This window comes from Kwoniella botswanensis, chromosome 1, assembly GCF_036426115.1.
Source record: "Kwoniella botswanensis chromosome 1, complete sequence".
In the NCBI taxonomy this organism is placed as follows: domain Eukaryota; kingdom Fungi; phylum Basidiomycota; class Tremellomycetes; order Tremellales; family Cryptococcaceae; genus Kwoniella; species Kwoniella botswanensis.
This window is the reverse complement of record NC_088599.1, coordinates 18,175,231-18,191,440: the sequence shown is the minus strand read 5'-3', so window position 1 is coordinate 18,191,440 and position 16,210 is coordinate 18,175,231. Positions and strand designations below refer to the sequence as shown.

The window sequence follows — 16,210 nt, the reverse complement described above, 5'->3', positions numbered from 1 at the left end:
AGCACATCTGGTCACACAATACACATATGTACCTATTGGAGCAATTTGTGGGTCGCTAGGCAGACAACGCTTGCGTGATATGGATACTAGCAGATCTGTTCCGCTCTCTTTGACTTGGCATGTGGTTGACCTCGGAGACTCTGAGTCGTAGCGTTGAGTTGCCCATCGCAGGTCGAACAATTCTGCTCTATTCGTCCAAACACTGACAGCTACTGCCGTGACCCTCTTCACCACAAGTATCGGCCTTTGTCGCATCGGTACAATTGAAGATCATTGGCCAAGATCGTTCAAGCGCATGTCCTGGGAGAATTGCACTGTAAGCACCTTCCAACTAGACTTGACTATCCACATACCCAACGTAGGATTCGACGGCTCATTGTTCCACCATCCCTCTTTGTATATCCAATGATCCTTGCCTACGTGAAACTTTCCTCTCAGATTCGCATACGCCCGTCGTGGGTTCTCCAATATCCTTGTGCGTGAGACCACAAATTGTCCAGCCCATGTCGCCTATCAAGGGATCATCATTAGCGACGAGCATCAACCAGCCTGTCAGATACTGCTCAGAAGACATCACTCACTAAAACCGGTTCCGGAGGACAAAGATCCATCCTGAACATACTATATATATCGGCCATCCTAGGGAAGACCTGTCCAGCAGAATCGTTGCCGCAGGTGTGCGAGAGATATGGACCAAAAGATAGAAACCCAGTGTCAGACTGAAGTACCCGTTCCAGTCGGGGTAAGAAGACCCAATGCCATGCGAGATGCGGCTAGATGCGAAAGAGAAATGTTAGTAACTCAAACGCTTGTAATAAGGTGATCATCTTCCATCAGGCCACCCACCTGCATGAAGATCGTGTGCTCGGCGAGGTTGGTCACGGGAGTATCATAATGTCTTACTATGTGTGACTGGGGAGACCTCAGCTTAAGACCAGTAACACATGTAGACAATCCCCGGAGAACTCACAAGGTACGTTTCCCCTTCCCTCCCTAGATTCTCCAGCTGTACTACCTCATCTGACATATCTAAAAGCTCCTCCAGCCCTTGCTTATCTCTTGAACCCTTGTGATAGATAATCACACGATTGCTACGACTATGAGGTAGTCTCGACTTTACTGAATCGATAGTCTCCCGCATCATGTTGACATCCTCGTTATAATGTGATACAACACTATCATTGATGACATACGATCAGCTAATTGTCGCTACGCACAACAGCGTCAAATGACTTTGTAGGCAGCTCACATATCGAAGTCACTCGTCAAGCTCCAATCACTACGCCGTATTGATCCTATGTTGGACCGCTGTGGATCCAAAGGCCTAATACCGAAAAAAAGTAAGCTGTTTGTCGAGACGTTCCGTATGAGACCTCAAAGATGAACCTACAATATCGACGAAGCGCCTGAAGAAGGGTTGATCGTGCTATACACCAGCACCAATGTGACCATGATAAACACGGCCATTGAGGCAGCCCTCTTCTTGGGCGACGTCCATATCCTGTTCAGGTTTTCCTGCACTTCTGGCGGTATCTGTTCCAGTAATCCCATGATGATATGGTGTGCTTTTGCTCTCGACGACCTGATATGCGGTCCTGCACGATAGTGACGCTGAGCTGTGTGCTGGTCGCGGCAAAAAGCTGACTTGGGACTTGAATAACACCGAATGTATAGTATGAAATAACGCTCAGTATGACTCTGAACTTTTTGACTGTGAGATTTGAAAACAGCGAAGTCGTGTGGATCAGGATTTTGTGACTACAGGGACTGTATTGACGTCAAAAAGATAGGATTTCTATAGCTTAATCTCCTTTTCCCTTTCAGACCTTGAAACGCGTGTTGAGGTGTATACTGCGATTCCGACAAATGCGCACTATAAAAACTGTACACATAGGTAGTAGGTACTGGACATTCCGCAGTTTTGGCATCTCATCGAATGCGCGGCAAGCAATGTCCAGTAGGGACCAGTACTGTCAAGCGACGATCGAAGCAGCTTCAATCTGGTGAAACATCCTTGATATGCATTCAATCTCTGCTCTCTTCTATTATATATCGCTTCGTATTGGAATGTCTAGCACGATCCGTGATTGACGGGAGGGCGTGAAGGCATTATTCCCCTGAGTCTACTGAACACTGCCGAAGCCTGGTTGACATCTATCGAGCCCTAAGGGTGCTGACCCACTCTGCATACAAAGCAACGGCAGTCAGATCTGACCGGACAGAGGCAAGCATCGAAACTCACTCTGATATAGCAGACCTTTGCTTCGATACAATCGGTACTGGTGCAGTTGGGACTTCGGATTGACATCTTCCCTTGGTGGGCATTGTATAGGTTGACGAGAGCACCGCCATCGCTGCTCATGCGTTCCGTTACCAAATGCCACCATGTAGCATTCAGAGGTGCATTTTTGGGCCAATCTATGTTACCTCCGTAAGCTTCGCGTGTGCTGTATTCGTATTGATAGCTTGGTCCGACGGCGACCTGACTATCGAGGTCTCCATAGGTAGTGACGTTTGAGTACCAACTTTCTGACATTATAAGCATTCTATCCTCGCCCTGAGCAAGACTGAGGCTTACGTGTGAGCATCCAGAATATCCCAAGTCTCCGCGTCAACTTCGTAAAGTCGGAAGCCGGAGTTCACTGACAGTGTGTTCATCAGCAGTCTAGATAACACCATGACGACTTATGTGGGACTCACGATCGGTCAATGGGGTGATAGATGGACCAATCCATCCCACGTTCTGTGCAGTTTCGGTTGAGATATCGGTAGCGTTGTGGGCATAGTAGATCAAATTCTGATCTTCATGGGTATGACCCCAGAAGATTCCAGCAATGACGTGAGAATATCGATCAACGATCTGGTAGAAAGCATCGGTAGGGCCAATGACAGGATTCGTTCCATCCCAACCGGACAAAACGTGTCCCACGATATAAGCTCTGGAATCGTTATCCTCTGCCTCTTGCAATTCTTCAGCAAGGAATTTCAAGAATCCGAAGTTGTCAGATCGGGTGGTGTTGATGAAAGCGAAGATATTTGATCGGTACCATAGATCAGTGTTGATCGTGATCACCTTGAGGTTAGATGCGTGTTGAACCGAATATCCTCCGTAATGACTGTGTGGTCCGTGATGAGTGATCAACGATGAATGTCTATGATAGTTCCTCAAGCCTGACTCACGCTTTCGCTTGTCTGGCAGCCTTGTCATCAATCCAATCATTGTTCTTCCACAAGCTTGAGAGATGATCGTAGTTCCAGCTGAATTGTTTCTTCAGGATGCCAGTGAGTGTATCGGGTGAATCGAAGGCTTGTTGGTACTGGTCGTGATTTCCGATGGCCGCGAACAAAGGCGAAGACGGATTGAGTGTTCGCTTCCAGAGGTCATATAAGGCTGCAGGGGTCACAATATTTCAGCGGTGCGTTTTCAATCTCCAGAGGCTGCACAAGTCATTCACCAGTCTCAGTGTATAGTATGAAATCTCGACTCAGTTGGTAATACGGATCATGAGATACCAGATCACCCGTGAAGATTGTCATGTTAAGAATGTCATCACCATGGGTACCAGTCAGCACTGGGATGGCTTCGACAGCCGCAGCTCCAAGTGCCCACGGAGTATCACACTGGAAGTAACCGAACCTCGGAGCTGGGACCGAAGGGGTATAGTTGCTGTAGAGTGAGGCCACAGGGTTACCCTTTCGACAGCATAAATCAGATGTACAATTGGCTCTAGAAAAAGGAAAGTCAAATGAGCATGAGTATTGCCACTGATGACTTACTCTGATCCAGTAGCATATCGAGGATCGATGTGAAAGTCCGACATGTGCTGTTCAATCGATGTTCTCAGCTAATGCGCTCATTCAATAAAGGGGCCGGGATACCCACCAAGACCTTGACTCGGTTTGTCCCCTTTGGTACTGGTGCAGTGACATTCGAAGGCTTGGGTTTAGTCCAGAATTCGCTAGCATCGAACTTTGGGCTGCCAAATCGGGGTAATCAGTCTTGTGATCGTTGAGTTTTAGCAGATCGCAAACATCAGACTCACAGAGCAGGTCGAGGGCATTTGCTGACGCTAATGAAATTTTGGCATAGATACTGTCCATCCGAACCGCCTACATCGGCATAAGCCAACACTTGAGCGTAAAAAGGTCCTTGAGCATGCTCGGAGTACACTTGGCATCCGTTTCCTGAAGCGAACTTGTATTTTTTACACATTGAAACGAGTAATTGGGGAACCAGCTAGTCATTGGAGTTGTTTTATCAGCTCATCGTGCATAGTGCGATAATGATCATGATTGCTCACTTTGGGATGCTCCTTGGCGAGACGACTAGCAGCGGTCAACGCGTCCATACATTTAGTACAGTTGGAGCCTTCTCCTCCTCCAATGATACCCTCGATTTGGGCAGTGACATTTTGGTAAAACTGCTCAGCAGATGCCTGGGTAAGATTCGAATGGCCTTGAGGATAGAACAGCGGATCGGATGTATCGTTGTTCAGGATCGTCTCCGGATCTGTCAGGTTGAGAGCAAACGTTTTGTTCTGGAGTCGCCATTTAGTAGTAACAACATCACAGATGTTCGCGAGGACTCACCAAGATTGAATCAGTAATGACCGGTTGTACTTGCGAGACGGTCTGGGTCGGCTCATTCCAGTACGACGAGAACAAGCTAGTGGGGAACTCTCCTGCAGCGGTGTAAGCTTCAGGACCCAAGGTGACCTGTTGGGCTACGCCGAAGGAAACGGCCAATACCAGAGTCCAAGAGGAAGCGGTACCCAGCATCATATCAGATAAGCTATGACGAATGAGGACTTGGGGCTCGTTCACATCATCCCATCCCTTTGTAGCATATCTTGTATTTAAGAGATTTGAGGCATGGCTCACACGTTCTTGATGATTCATGCGATACTGCTCAGGTCCAGTATCGTTATCTGATAGGACGTGCAAAACGCAGCGATTTATCCAACTCGTAGACAGAGGAACGAATTGTGTATGAAACGTGATGCTCATCCTAAGAAATCAAGACACGTTCTTGTGACATGTGACTTACTTAACCGGTCTATTTTTAGTGTTGTCAGATGTACTTTTATAACAAATTGCGCACTATCAATGTACCTCAACAACACACTACTCCTGTATCTACCAATGGACAACGGGAAGCCTGAGCTTCAGGAATACGTGTCGGGCGGTCGAGCATGCAGATCCGACTATGAAGGAGAGCAGATGCAGCAAAAGGATCTTGTTTCCGTCGATTCGATTGGATCAACGCAAGTTGCTCCATCTTATCCAGACTATCACAAACGCCGCGACATTGTGAAACTATCTCTGTTTATTTCTGTGCCAAAATATCATCTATCCTCTCCACCAGGTATCTCACAATTCCATCGGGCCCAACTTGCGTATGAAGCCCAGTAGGCGTACCGTTTGTCTTGATACCTGGGATTGTTTCTTTAGCAATCTTCTGTATCTCATCTTGTTCTTCCGGGGTCCACTGTGAGAGATGAGTAATCCTGCATGTCAGCCGCATCGCCTCAGCCGCTTCCCTGGAAACAAAACCCACCATGGATGCGCAGAACTAAGAACCAAGAGTCAGCGTGAACGTGTAGAAATGTGTAATCCTCGAACTTACCAGAATATCCGGAGGTGGTTGAGTAGATTCCAAGAGTGGTTTTACACCTTCGATCGCTGAGTTTCCGTTACATACAGCACTGTCAGTGAACCTCACCTAGCTCTTGTGAGAGGTGTAGATGCTTACTCGCGGAATTGCCAACATGTATTATGTCATACTTGTCCTTGACATTGTCTATCACGGCACCTATCACTTTCTTAGCTCGATCGGGCACAGTGTTCACCGATACGAGACGGATGGGTGGGCGAGTGTGGAATGGCATGGTACGGATGTTCGAGAGGGATCGCAGGAGCGGTCTAGCCATGGATACTTTCGGTCGATGAGGGTCTGTCCCCTGGGAGGTTAGAGGATGAAGTGAGAAAGTAACAAGACCTATGAACACTGTCATCTTGACATGACCTGATAGAGGCGTGTTCTGTGCAAGGCAACTCCGGTCCGGTGTCACTCCAAGTGGGTCTCCTCTCTTCTGATCCACCTGCTCTAAGATCCACACACGTATACATAATAGCAAAAATCATGGACGACTGCATCACCTTGCATGGCAACATCCCATCTCATCCGTGGACAAACATACATGCATGGGTCAGTCAACATAAGAAACAATGTGGTCCGATGCAGATTCGCGCAGTTGAAATTGTTGTTACTGGGCACGTCATCAGGAGCAGATGTCTTCGGATCAGAGCGACAAACAAACTGGAAAGAATACATATATACATGAGTTCATATATATAGACATGGACACTTCTCTGTTATAAAGATCACCAGATATCCTCATAGGCCATCCTGTGCTTGCCAGACTGCTGAAACGGGATCCAGCAACTCATCTATCCGGTTACAACGCAACCATCACATCAAGAAGGACAATGGCATCGTTTTCACGTTTGATTCGGTTCATTCCCAAATCAACATCGTCATCCACTCCTCTGATAGGTGAACCGGTAGATGCTGGTTTGGATGTCGGTCTAGCATCTTACGAGTCGGAGCCCATCGAGGTCGAGGTGTATTCCGGTCATTCTGTCCTCAGTCCTGGTGAGAAAACCGGTAAGAGGGAGCTAGTCAGCAGGCTGTTGAGTCCATTAGGTCGGGAGGAAGTGGGTACCATCAGATGTATCGGGTTGAACGTGAGTATCCTTGTCGCTGCATCTGCATCATAAGACAAATATATTTCCCCCCAGTAATACCCACAAGATTCGTGAACTAATACTGTTCTTAGTATGTGAATCACGCCAAAGAAGTGAATCAACCAATCCCCACGACTCCCACTCTCTTCATGAAACCCTCCACGGCTCTTGGTGACCCCTTCCCTGCACCAAGTACCATACCTAAAGCGTATGTCCCAGATGATGCGGCGGATTATGAAGCCGAAGTGGCGATAGTGATTGGGAAACAAGCGAAAAACATCAGCGAGGAAGAAGCGCTGGACTATCTACTAGGGTGAGTTTGAATTTTCTTTCCCCTTCTCGATGCACCCTCTGTCCCAATGTATCATTCTGTGTGAAAAATGTAAACCTCCGACTTTCACCACTCAACCAACCTGGGCTGAATACGTGTGGGTCCTCAATCTAGCATAACCGCTGCCAACGATCTCTCCTCTCGGGAAGCTCAATTCAGAACGTCGCAATGGTCTTTTTCCAAATCTTTCGATGGTGCTTGTCCCATTGGACCCGCTATAGTACACAAGGATCATATTAAGAGCCTGGCAGATGTCAAAGTTGAAGGTGAACTGAATGGAAAGATTGTGCAGGAAAGTAGACTGGAGTGAGTGACGATTGGTCTTTAGTTTGGTTTTATGTGTGACCTTGCGATCTCTCTCCTGGGCTTGAGCTGATCAGCATTCACCGTTCCTATTCAGCGACCTGATCTTTCCGATACCCAAGATCATCTCTTTCTTATCACAAGGTACAACCCTTCAACCTGGAACCATCATTCTTACAGGGTGAGTGGGATGGTAGTTGACCATCACAAATGCCCGCTGATTCACCCCTTACCAAATAGTACACCCGCCGGTGTTGGATGGACAGCTAGCCCTAGAGTGACTCTCAAACAAGGGGATGAGTTTAGGGTATGCGTATCTCATGGAGTGGGCACTTTGATCAACAAGATTGAGGAGGAGAAGTAAGGGTTTTCATCACAAATTCCCTAGGTATGATATATGCATCAAGCATACCAATAGAACCGTCTTTGATCGCTGAACCTGCCGTATGCATGCTCACTGGAGGAGAGTCGCTGGTGCGATGAGAGACTAGAGGTAGAGGTAGAAATAGATGATGAATTGGAAAATTTATACTATGGTGCCAATAGTTGAAATTGTTTTTGATTTTTGGAAAAAGTTGGATCATCCGTTCCCCGTTCAATCTCATCTTGTATCTTCAACATCCGCCATGTACCATCTGTGATATATCATATACATACATCATATACACTTGCCCATCTGACCAGCAGCACAAACCCCAAGGCAGCAGCGATAGCAACAGCAAACAGCAGATCACCAAAGCACCCGCCGTTTACATCGAAGAGAGAATACGCAGACTCAATCCTTCAACTTGGTCTCATCGGATAACATCCTTCGTCATCCCCAAGTCCAACAATCAGGACATATCGACCCTTGTGCTTTCCGTGAACACGCCACTCTAGCCAGATCAATCATAGTCTGGTCCTGCTATGGCGGCGTCCCCTTCAGCTTCCCCCAGTCTGTTTGGTGATATATCGGTTGTAGGTTATGACGGTCCTGCTCAGAACTGGTCTATCTGGGTACCACGACCTCCCCTTGCTGACTTGTCACCTCGCATCATACAGGATCATGCTGTCGCAGGCTTCGGTGCAGGTACAGTAGCTACCTTGGTGATGCATCCACTGGATCTGGTCAAAGTACGATTTCAGCTGGCCGATAACTCATCTACCCCTCACCCATCCATCCCTTCTTACAATTCGAAATCAACGTTGCCTCATCATCTGCGGAAACCTAGATTTGGAACAGGTGTGTATACAGCGTTGAAGGATGCCGTGCAGGTAGATGGATGGAAAGGTCTGTATAGGGGCTTAGGACCGAACCTGGTGGGAGGAGCAGGTAGTTGGGGGTTGTATTTCTTGTTGTGAGTACAACCGCCCATGTGATCAACGTCCGCCTGTGCTTTCTAAGGAGATGTTCTGGTCGCATACGCTGGAGAGATGTGTATGGTCTTCTCACCTGAGGACCCTCACAGCTGTCAGCTTCCTCTGGATATTACGGGAGACGTATGTTGACAAGTTGTACTCATTCACAGCTACAACATGATCAAAAAACAGATGCAAGGTGGAGATCCGAACTATCGAACGACCAGTGGTCAGCATCTGCTGGCAGCTGCAGAAGCGAGTGAGTGTCATTCATCCTCATCAATTCAGGAGATATTGTCTGAATTCATCTCCGAAAGGTGCTGTAACCGCCATGATGACGAATCCGATATGGGTGGTGAAGACGAGGGTATTTGGAACGGCCAAGCATGATGCAGCTGCTTATCGAGGTTTATGGGGTGAGTCATAATCAAAAACTCATCATAACACCGCAGAAGCGCTCACCAGTGCTCAAAATCATTGCTATTACTCTTCTCGCCCTGCTCATATATATCCACCGCCTACGTTGCCTTTTATCTTCTTCAACGCCTTTCTCAATACATCCCCACACTACTGCTTCGTACACCCAAAATTCTCCCTCCACAGACGGCCTCACTTCGATATATAAGACAGAGGGGCTTCGTGGGTTATACAAAGGTTCTTTGTTGGCTTTGGTAGGGGTATCCAACGGCTCGATCCAGTTTGCTACCTACGAAGAAATCAAGAGGCGGAGAGCTGATTTAAAGAAGAAGAGGTTCGCCAAAGAAGGAAGGGAATGGAGGACGGAGGATGAGAAGCTGGTGAGCTACATGATCTATTGATGAAAATCAGATCAGTCACAACTTTCACCACCGTATGTCCAAGCTGATGTATATTACCATTCAGTCAAATACAGAATATATATTAGCATCAGGTTCATCGAAACTTGTGGCCATAGCTCTAACATATCCTTACCAGGTGATACGAGCTAGGATACAGGTGAGCAATCTCTCGTCTCTGATTGATGTTGCGTTGTCCTCTTCAGTATGTTATCGTGATGATGCGCGAAGTCATACTAAAGGTTGTTATATAATACAGAACTCGACCCCATCACCTACCCTTCCTCGATTGACCATCCCGTCTGTCATCTCATCGATTTACAAGTTCGAAGGCCTATTGGCATTCTATAAAGGTCTGGGCACCAATGCCCTGCGTATATTACCTGGAACATGTACGACATTTGTCGTCTACGAGAACTTGGTATGGGCATTCCGAGCTTTAGCATTGAAGCGACAGGAGGAATAAGGATGGTCAACACCATGGAATGAATCAGCAGGACAGACCTTTACGAGGTAAAATAGATGTAGACGTAATGGGAGAAGCTGTGAATAAGATAGTCTGGTCAGGCTCTAAATAACCATCAACATCTCTAACGAATGATCGTACCCAATGGGTTAAAACTTGTAAGCATGTACACTCTTCAGAAAAGTAAATAATGTATCGTATGCATATTTACAACGGCCAATTCAGAGTCCATGTCCAATGGCTTCGGGTATCAATCGATATGACTATATAATGTCGTCTCTGAAAGGTGCAGAAGATGAAGAAAGTGGATTGTAGAATACAAACCGAATCTATAAGGGATAATCACATGAATGGCCTAAATCCTGAAGTAAATCTCCCTCTTAATCATAATCATCACTATCCGAATCACTATCGCTATCATCATCACCTTCATCCTTCTTCTTATCCTCTTCATCCTCCCCTTTCATCTTCTCTTGCACGGCCTCTTCTCCTTTCTCAGGTAGAACGACGTCCGCGGTGTCCTGGTTGATCTCGCCGACCTCGGATACCTTTTCATCGCTTGTGGTCTGATCTTGACCCTTATCGTATCTACATTCCTTGTCGAAATCGATACCACCGATCAATTCCCGCATTGATGCTACGAAATCGTCGAGCGGACATAACCCATCATCGTCTTCCGGACACTCTTTGATACCTGTCAGAGGGACCACCGCGTCATTGAGGATCAACCGGACTTTCTTGGTGCCGGAACAGGTGAGTACTTGGATCTGGAGGTTGGTAGCAAATGGCATGATTCTGGAAAGAGAACGATGTGATCATCAGCTGAGCAGATCAGACAGAACGCAAATCGCCACCCACTTGGATGCGATGAAGGATCGGTGCTTGGGTATATGGTCGGTGGGCAATTCACCGGTCTCGGCGAATGTGGTAAGGTTCATCGTTGGCAATACTGTGCAGAGAGTTAACGATGCCGGACTACTCAAAGCAATACAATGCAGAGGTCACTCACAGAGGGCAAATTGGGTATCATGGCAAAAGTCAACATAACTAATGGCAATGGGATATCAGTCACGGTTTCGCAATATAGAACAGCATGTACTCACATAGGGTCATTCAAAGGAAACTGGACATCGTTATGGAATGTGGAGTTGAGGGTGGAGTTGAATTCAGTTATTCGAGCTGAGGACGGGTTGATGTGACATCGGTGAGCGGGCCGCCAGGGAGATATATTATGCTCGACAAACAGACTCACTCTTGGTAAGCCTCGAGACCAATTCTTGTACCCATCCTACACCTTGCGCTCTGGCAGGAGCATATCCGAAAGACGAAGAGTACCACCAATATAGATCATTCCTGTATTCAAACCCTTTCCATTCTTTTTGGGTGAATAGGTCGCAGAAAGAAGAGTAGCCTAGGGCGACAGTCTAAAGATCAGATAGAAGAGGTTCAGCTCCAATCCAGAGTATTCGATCTGTTAGATAGTCTCACCTCATATGCACATGTCTCCATCTGACCCAATGTTTGAGCGGGTCAGCGTCAGATATGACGAGCGAGCGTTGCAGATAGTTGGGCTCACCATATCCTTGGCATCCTTGATAGTGATCTCATACCCCTCTATCATGTCTTGTAGCCTTCTCTGAGCATCCTTCAAGAATACAGCATCCCATTCGGCAAGCTTAGTCTTGAAGTCACCTCCGAGGGCACGACACTGGATACTCTCAGTCACCCTGCTCATCCCAAGTTGTCGACCCACTCACGGTATTCCAAGGAGCCATAGTATTGTTGAATCCAGGAGCTTCAATGGTTACTTCCAGGTTGTACTGATCATCGGCGGGTATTCCAAAGAAGCCTGAAAGGACAAGTAAGCTATGTAGGTGAACATGAAATTCTGGACAACCTACCGGCAGCGAAATTCTGCGCCGATTTGAGCATACGACTTTGAAATAGGTACACAAGATAATCAGTCGACTGAGGTATCGATTGAAGTAGAAGAATAGGCTTACTCTTGACTCTCGGTCCTAAACACGGGCAGTCTCCCTTTCATCTTGTTCAATAAGTGACCATATTTGATTCTAGCGGATACACCAAGGTTGACTACAAACGGAAGTCAGCATGAAATTTCGCTGGACGGAAGAGACCAAACTCACATAGCTGAGACCGACCGAATGGGGTGAGTACCTCTGAGCCCAGCAGATAACTCCAATCATTCAAGAACTTGAGAGCCCCCTTTGCACGCCAGTTGGATCTAGCGGTGGTGATGCGAGAAGCGAACGCAGATGGTCCTTCCGGATATGAGGTTGGATACCTATGTGAGTATCGCCAGAGTCAGTCACGATTGGTAATACGATGCAGAACCAAACATACCTGGCTCCATGCCTCTGAAGCCAATGAAGCTGTTCGATCTCACACTGTTCCGGGACTAAGCTACTGGTTTCGGGCAGACCATGACTGGATACCGAATAGTACGGACAGAGATTACCCCAATGTTGAACGATGTTGAAGTTATCCTTGACCTTGGCGGTGGGAGCAAGGAGAGGGTTGATATTGGTGTATGCAGGGAGTGCAGGTGCGGTCACCAGGAGTGCAGCTCTTATATTAATGATCAATGGTCAGCTCATGGATAAGTCTGGTCGTCGAGGTGGAGAAACTCACTCTGATCCAGTTGGCGTAGGTCCAGCATAGCCGATACTGAGACACGTTACATAGGTTAGCTGAGCAGCTGTGTATCAACCTTGTTGGCTTGTATATATGACTTACTCTGTAGGGAAAGCACTGTGATCCACTTTAGCATTCGCAGGTAATACCTCATCCAACCAATCCTTCACATCCGGGGGTAGCTGTTCCCAGGATCTAACCCTATCTAACCCATCCCTGCCGAAATAACACCCTATCAGAGCTAAAGAGGGCAGTGCTATGATCAAAGAGAGACATGTGCAGGTGAGGATCTTCTTGAGACCAGACTGACGACGGTTCATGACCAGTCTCTGGTGAGGGGAGGGGAAATGAGGTTTGTGCTCATCGTAGGATGGTAACAGAGGGTCGGATGATTGCGAAGCAGGTTGTAGCTCGTAATCCTCCTCTGGCAGTGGATCACCAGGTAGATGATGGTCGAATTTGGACATGATTCCGCTACCTTCGGGGAGATGTATGCGTTGGTGATGCAATGATGAGAATACGATACGATGATACAGATGGATGATGAATGATGAATGGGATTACTCTCGAGGTACAAAGGGAAAGGAACTTGATGTCATCCACGTGGCACTTTGGTGGCTACATCATCACTCAAATCACTTCACGCAAAGGGTCCAAACGAAGTAGTAAGTCAACGATTGCAGAGGGTACCATGCATAGCATATATTAACATTCAACCCGTCCTGTATCATCTTAGAGTCTATATGTCCATTCTGATCAGTAGTCACGCACCCAGGCCTTGGAAACCTACCAATCTTACTTCGGGGGTATCGCCGTGGGCAGCCACTCGGATCATGTGGCGACGTTCCGATCCTACAACTTTGAGTCAATTCTCGGACTGTACCTATAGATCTATGGTGGCTTACCTTCCCAGTCCTGTTACAGCAATTGATTCGATAGTCAGCAATCTTACTCACACCATAGTAGACAGTGTTCACTCACGTGGATAGCGCTGTGCGACAGGGTCCGGTTGTCCCATACCACTACTGTGTCTTCCTCATAACTGACTCTGACTTGAAGATCGACGCTCTTTACAATCAGGTCGTTCAAGAAACCCAAGAGATAATCGCTCTCTTCCTTCTTCCAGCCGACAATACGTTGAGAAAACCCATGAATGAAGATACCCTTTTTGCCAGTTACTGGGTGGTTCGGACTGGAAGGAAAACTCGTTCAGTAACACGATGTACTTACCTAGCTAGAAAAAACAAGCGGGTAGACAGGAGCATAAACTCACCCAGTGATCGATGAAGTGCGTCCTAGTCGAATGCCATACCCCTTTCGCAAAGCCAAATCACTTGCTGAATTACATTCGTCGATAGATCATCCTTGCAACCGGTTTCCGCCGATCGTTACCATTCCTACAGGACTTCTACTCCATTGGCGGAAAAGCTACGCCCGACAAGGATAATTCCCCAATCCTCACTGATGCGCATGACCTTCATTCCCTGGCTTGGACAGGCCATTATATTCCGGATCCCACCTTGGCTTGTAAGTATGCACTCGGATCCTGAGCTCGCGATCATGAAAACCAAGCATATGCTATTGAGTTATGCTGAATCCACTCGATGATAGTTGCCAATGTTAGACCATGGACCTTCGGTCGATATCAGTCCCTTGCTTTTGCCAAGGTATGGAAAGGAACTGCTCGGTTACCGAACAAAGAAAGATTGTGGAAACAGTATTTCAATGATAACCACTGGCAGGCCCCGGCAAAGGTTGTATTCGGTACTATTGCAGAGGAGAGTGAGTTGAGCTGTTTCTCCCTTGAAGATCCTTTCAGCTCCAGCTGGCTAGTCTGATACAATTCGGATAAAAAGCCCTAGGTAGACAGTATGTAGCTTGGCTTAATCAGGAAAGCCTGATTCACGGTGGACGATTCGTGGATCATTAGCCTTTGGAGAACCGAGAGAGATTCGCTTATTATTCTGATGAAGTTGTGAGTCTTCCTCACGGTACTTTTACGAGACGGAAGCGGATGACTGATTGTGCCTCTGGTGATCAGTGGGAGCATGGCTATACCAGCTCCGACAACTTTACCAGGATTGAGAACACACCACGGGATGAATGGCCTACATACCCTCGCGCTGGCGATCAGTCTCCGGAGTATGATTTTGACTCGGGGTGGGAGTGGTGATTGGAAATAGTGATTGGGTAGTGTATACATTGCCTCGAGATAGTTGATCTGTCCGTATGCATACAATTGAGCGTGCAATTCGATGTGTGTAGCCCGAAAGATGAGATGTGAAGTGAGATATCCACCTGGTGATTGGCTCATCTCGATTGATCGAAAGTGGAGTTGCAATGTCGAGATTGGATGATATCATACCCGTGTATCGACTTTGTGATTGCTTTTCATTCCAGTATTGATCTCAACTTCCCTCTTGCTTCATGATCATTAGACAGGTTCATCGCCCCCTGATCCGTAGCTCTGCATATATATCTCAGCTATCGCTCTATCGACAAGTCACAAGCACCATGCCCAACCCACCGAAGACCACCGATGAGATCGTCTCCCACTTGTTCTCCCGATCTACTCCTCCACCACTGGAACCCGGTACCAAAGTGTATGCACCCGAGTTGACAAAGAGCATAGCTGGACTGAAAGAGCATATGTATGTGATCGCAGGTGAGTAACTGATACCTGTCATTATCATGACACTGCTTGGAAGGGATGTTTGAGGGGTGTTCATGAGATTGATTGATCATGTCGTAACAGCTCTACATCTAGCGAATGACGATATACATCACTGCCATCTCATAGCGCAGGACAACGAGGGCGATCCAACCGCCAACATGTTGCATGCGACACTACATCGGAGGGAGGGTGAGTCCACTGGTTATCCCGCGATCCCGATATAAAAGCTTACAATTCCCTTCGCAGGTGATTATTGGAATTCGAAATAGTTAGTCCCAATCTCTTACCACTCTGACCTATGCTTTCATCTCTTCTCAAGGACTGCGGCTGACTTCCGACCTGATTTCACCTTTCAGCTGGTGGTCCAACGTCCGATCCCACCCCTTGATCCCTTCCACTTCCGACGCCAAATCATTCGTGGACTCGTGTGAAGCCGTCCGAAAGAATAAAGGTGATGATACGGAATTGAGGCAGAGACAGTGGGACGAGTTGAAGAAGATTGTGGGATGGACCAGGGAGAATTACAAGGCCTAGATCTCGGCATCTAGAGGAGCAAAGAGGGAAGGAGGAATAGGTGAGCGCTGCCTGCCATACCATCTGTATCTTTACCGAACTACTTTAATGTATCGACTATACTGCTCTTTCGCAAATCGAGAATATACCATGTTGCAATCGTTACATCAACTAGTATGCCTGCGATCCGTTATCATCCGCTGTAAACAATCGAGATCACCCCTTTTCCTCCTCATATCTATAATCGCCAAATATGCGCACACACTTTTGGTTTTCCGTTTACAACGACTGAGAAATAAAATATACCTGAATGATAATGTTTAACGACAAGATTTTCTATAAGATCCAAATTGATAAATTGAGTCTAT

General features: G+C 47.1%; 8 protein-coding genes across 8 annotated transcripts; 4 read left to right on the top strand and 4 right to left on the bottom strand.

Moving 5' to 3' along the window:
• Positions 1-187: 187 nt before the first annotated feature.
• On the bottom strand, positions 188-1,551 carry L199_006871 (uncharacterized protein; the record flags this gene model as incomplete). Its single annotated transcript, XM_064892568.1, has 7 exons — positions 188-300; positions 354-510; positions 582-773; positions 847-912; positions 971-1,175; positions 1,250-1,324; positions 1,391-1,551. 7 exons carry the CDS (start codon positions 1,549-1,551, stop codon positions 188-190), a joined length of 969 nt encoding a protein of 322 aa, XP_064748640.1.
• Positions 1,552-2,123: 572 nt separating this feature from the next.
• L199_006870 (uncharacterized protein) lies at positions 2,124-4,782 on the bottom strand (the record flags this gene model as incomplete). Its single annotated transcript, XM_064892567.1, has 11 exons — positions 2,124-2,183; positions 2,243-2,525; positions 2,579-2,642; positions 2,701-3,116; positions 3,181-3,391; positions 3,456-3,727; positions 3,778-3,824; positions 3,884-3,977; positions 4,044-4,237; positions 4,302-4,538; positions 4,591-4,782. 11 exons carry the CDS (start codon positions 4,780-4,782, stop codon positions 2,124-2,126), a joined length of 2,070 nt encoding a protein of 689 aa, XP_064748639.1.
• A 544-nt stretch (positions 4,783-5,326) lies between these two features.
• On the bottom strand, positions 5,327-5,888 carry L199_006869 (uncharacterized protein; the record flags this gene model as incomplete). The annotated part of the gene is made up of 4 exons (XM_064892566.1): positions 5,327-5,488; positions 5,558-5,572; positions 5,627-5,682; positions 5,753-5,888. The coding sequence occupies 4 exons, from the start codon at positions 5,886-5,888 to the stop codon at positions 5,327-5,329; spliced, it is 369 nt and encodes a 122-aa protein (XP_064748638.1).
• Positions 5,889-6,489: 601 nt separating this feature from the next.
• Positions 6,490-7,745, top strand: L199_006868 (uncharacterized protein; the record flags this gene model as incomplete). The annotated part of the gene is made up of 5 exons (XM_064892565.1): positions 6,490-6,747; positions 6,840-7,060; positions 7,193-7,384; positions 7,479-7,562; positions 7,622-7,745. The coding sequence occupies 5 exons, from the start codon at positions 6,490-6,492 to the stop codon at positions 7,743-7,745; spliced, it is 879 nt and encodes a 292-aa protein (XP_064748637.1).
• Positions 7,746-8,287: 542 nt separating this feature from the next.
• On the top strand, positions 8,288-10,000 carry L199_006867 (uncharacterized protein; the record flags this gene model as incomplete). The annotated part of the gene is made up of 7 exons (XM_064892564.1): positions 8,288-8,338; positions 8,423-8,718; positions 8,890-8,978; positions 9,037-9,135; positions 9,323-9,516; positions 9,602-9,694; positions 9,794-10,000. The coding sequence occupies 7 exons, from the start codon at positions 8,288-8,290 to the stop codon at positions 9,998-10,000; spliced, it is 1,029 nt and encodes a 342-aa protein (XP_064748636.1).
• A 380-nt stretch (positions 10,001-10,380) lies between these two features.
• On the bottom strand, positions 10,381-13,122 carry L199_006866 (uncharacterized protein; the record flags this gene model as incomplete). Its single annotated transcript, XM_064892563.1, has 14 exons — positions 10,381-10,795; positions 10,859-10,949; positions 11,010-11,047; positions 11,104-11,179; positions 11,253-11,424; positions 11,489-11,509; positions 11,577-11,708; positions 11,758-11,849; positions 11,902-11,936; positions 12,004-12,094; positions 12,148-12,305; positions 12,365-12,589; positions 12,653-12,688; positions 12,758-13,122. 14 exons carry the CDS (start codon positions 13,120-13,122, stop codon positions 10,381-10,383), a joined length of 1,947 nt encoding a protein of 648 aa, XP_064748635.1.
• Positions 13,123-13,804: 682 nt separating this feature from the next.
• On the top strand, positions 13,805-14,828 carry L199_006865 (uncharacterized protein; the record flags this gene model as incomplete). Its single annotated transcript, XM_064892562.1, has 6 exons — positions 13,805-13,837; positions 14,014-14,182; positions 14,267-14,437; positions 14,512-14,528; positions 14,586-14,630; positions 14,697-14,828. The coding sequence occupies 6 exons, from the start codon at positions 13,805-13,807 to the stop codon at positions 14,826-14,828; spliced, it is 567 nt and encodes a 188-aa protein (XP_064748634.1).
• A 341-nt stretch (positions 14,829-15,169) lies between these two features.
• On the top strand, positions 15,170-15,863 carry L199_006864 (uncharacterized protein; the record flags this gene model as incomplete). Its single annotated transcript, XM_064892561.1, has 4 exons — positions 15,170-15,320; positions 15,411-15,518; positions 15,576-15,597; positions 15,686-15,863. 4 exons carry the CDS (start codon positions 15,170-15,172, stop codon positions 15,861-15,863), a joined length of 459 nt encoding a protein of 152 aa, XP_064748633.1.
• Positions 15,864-16,210: the final 347 nt, after the last annotated feature.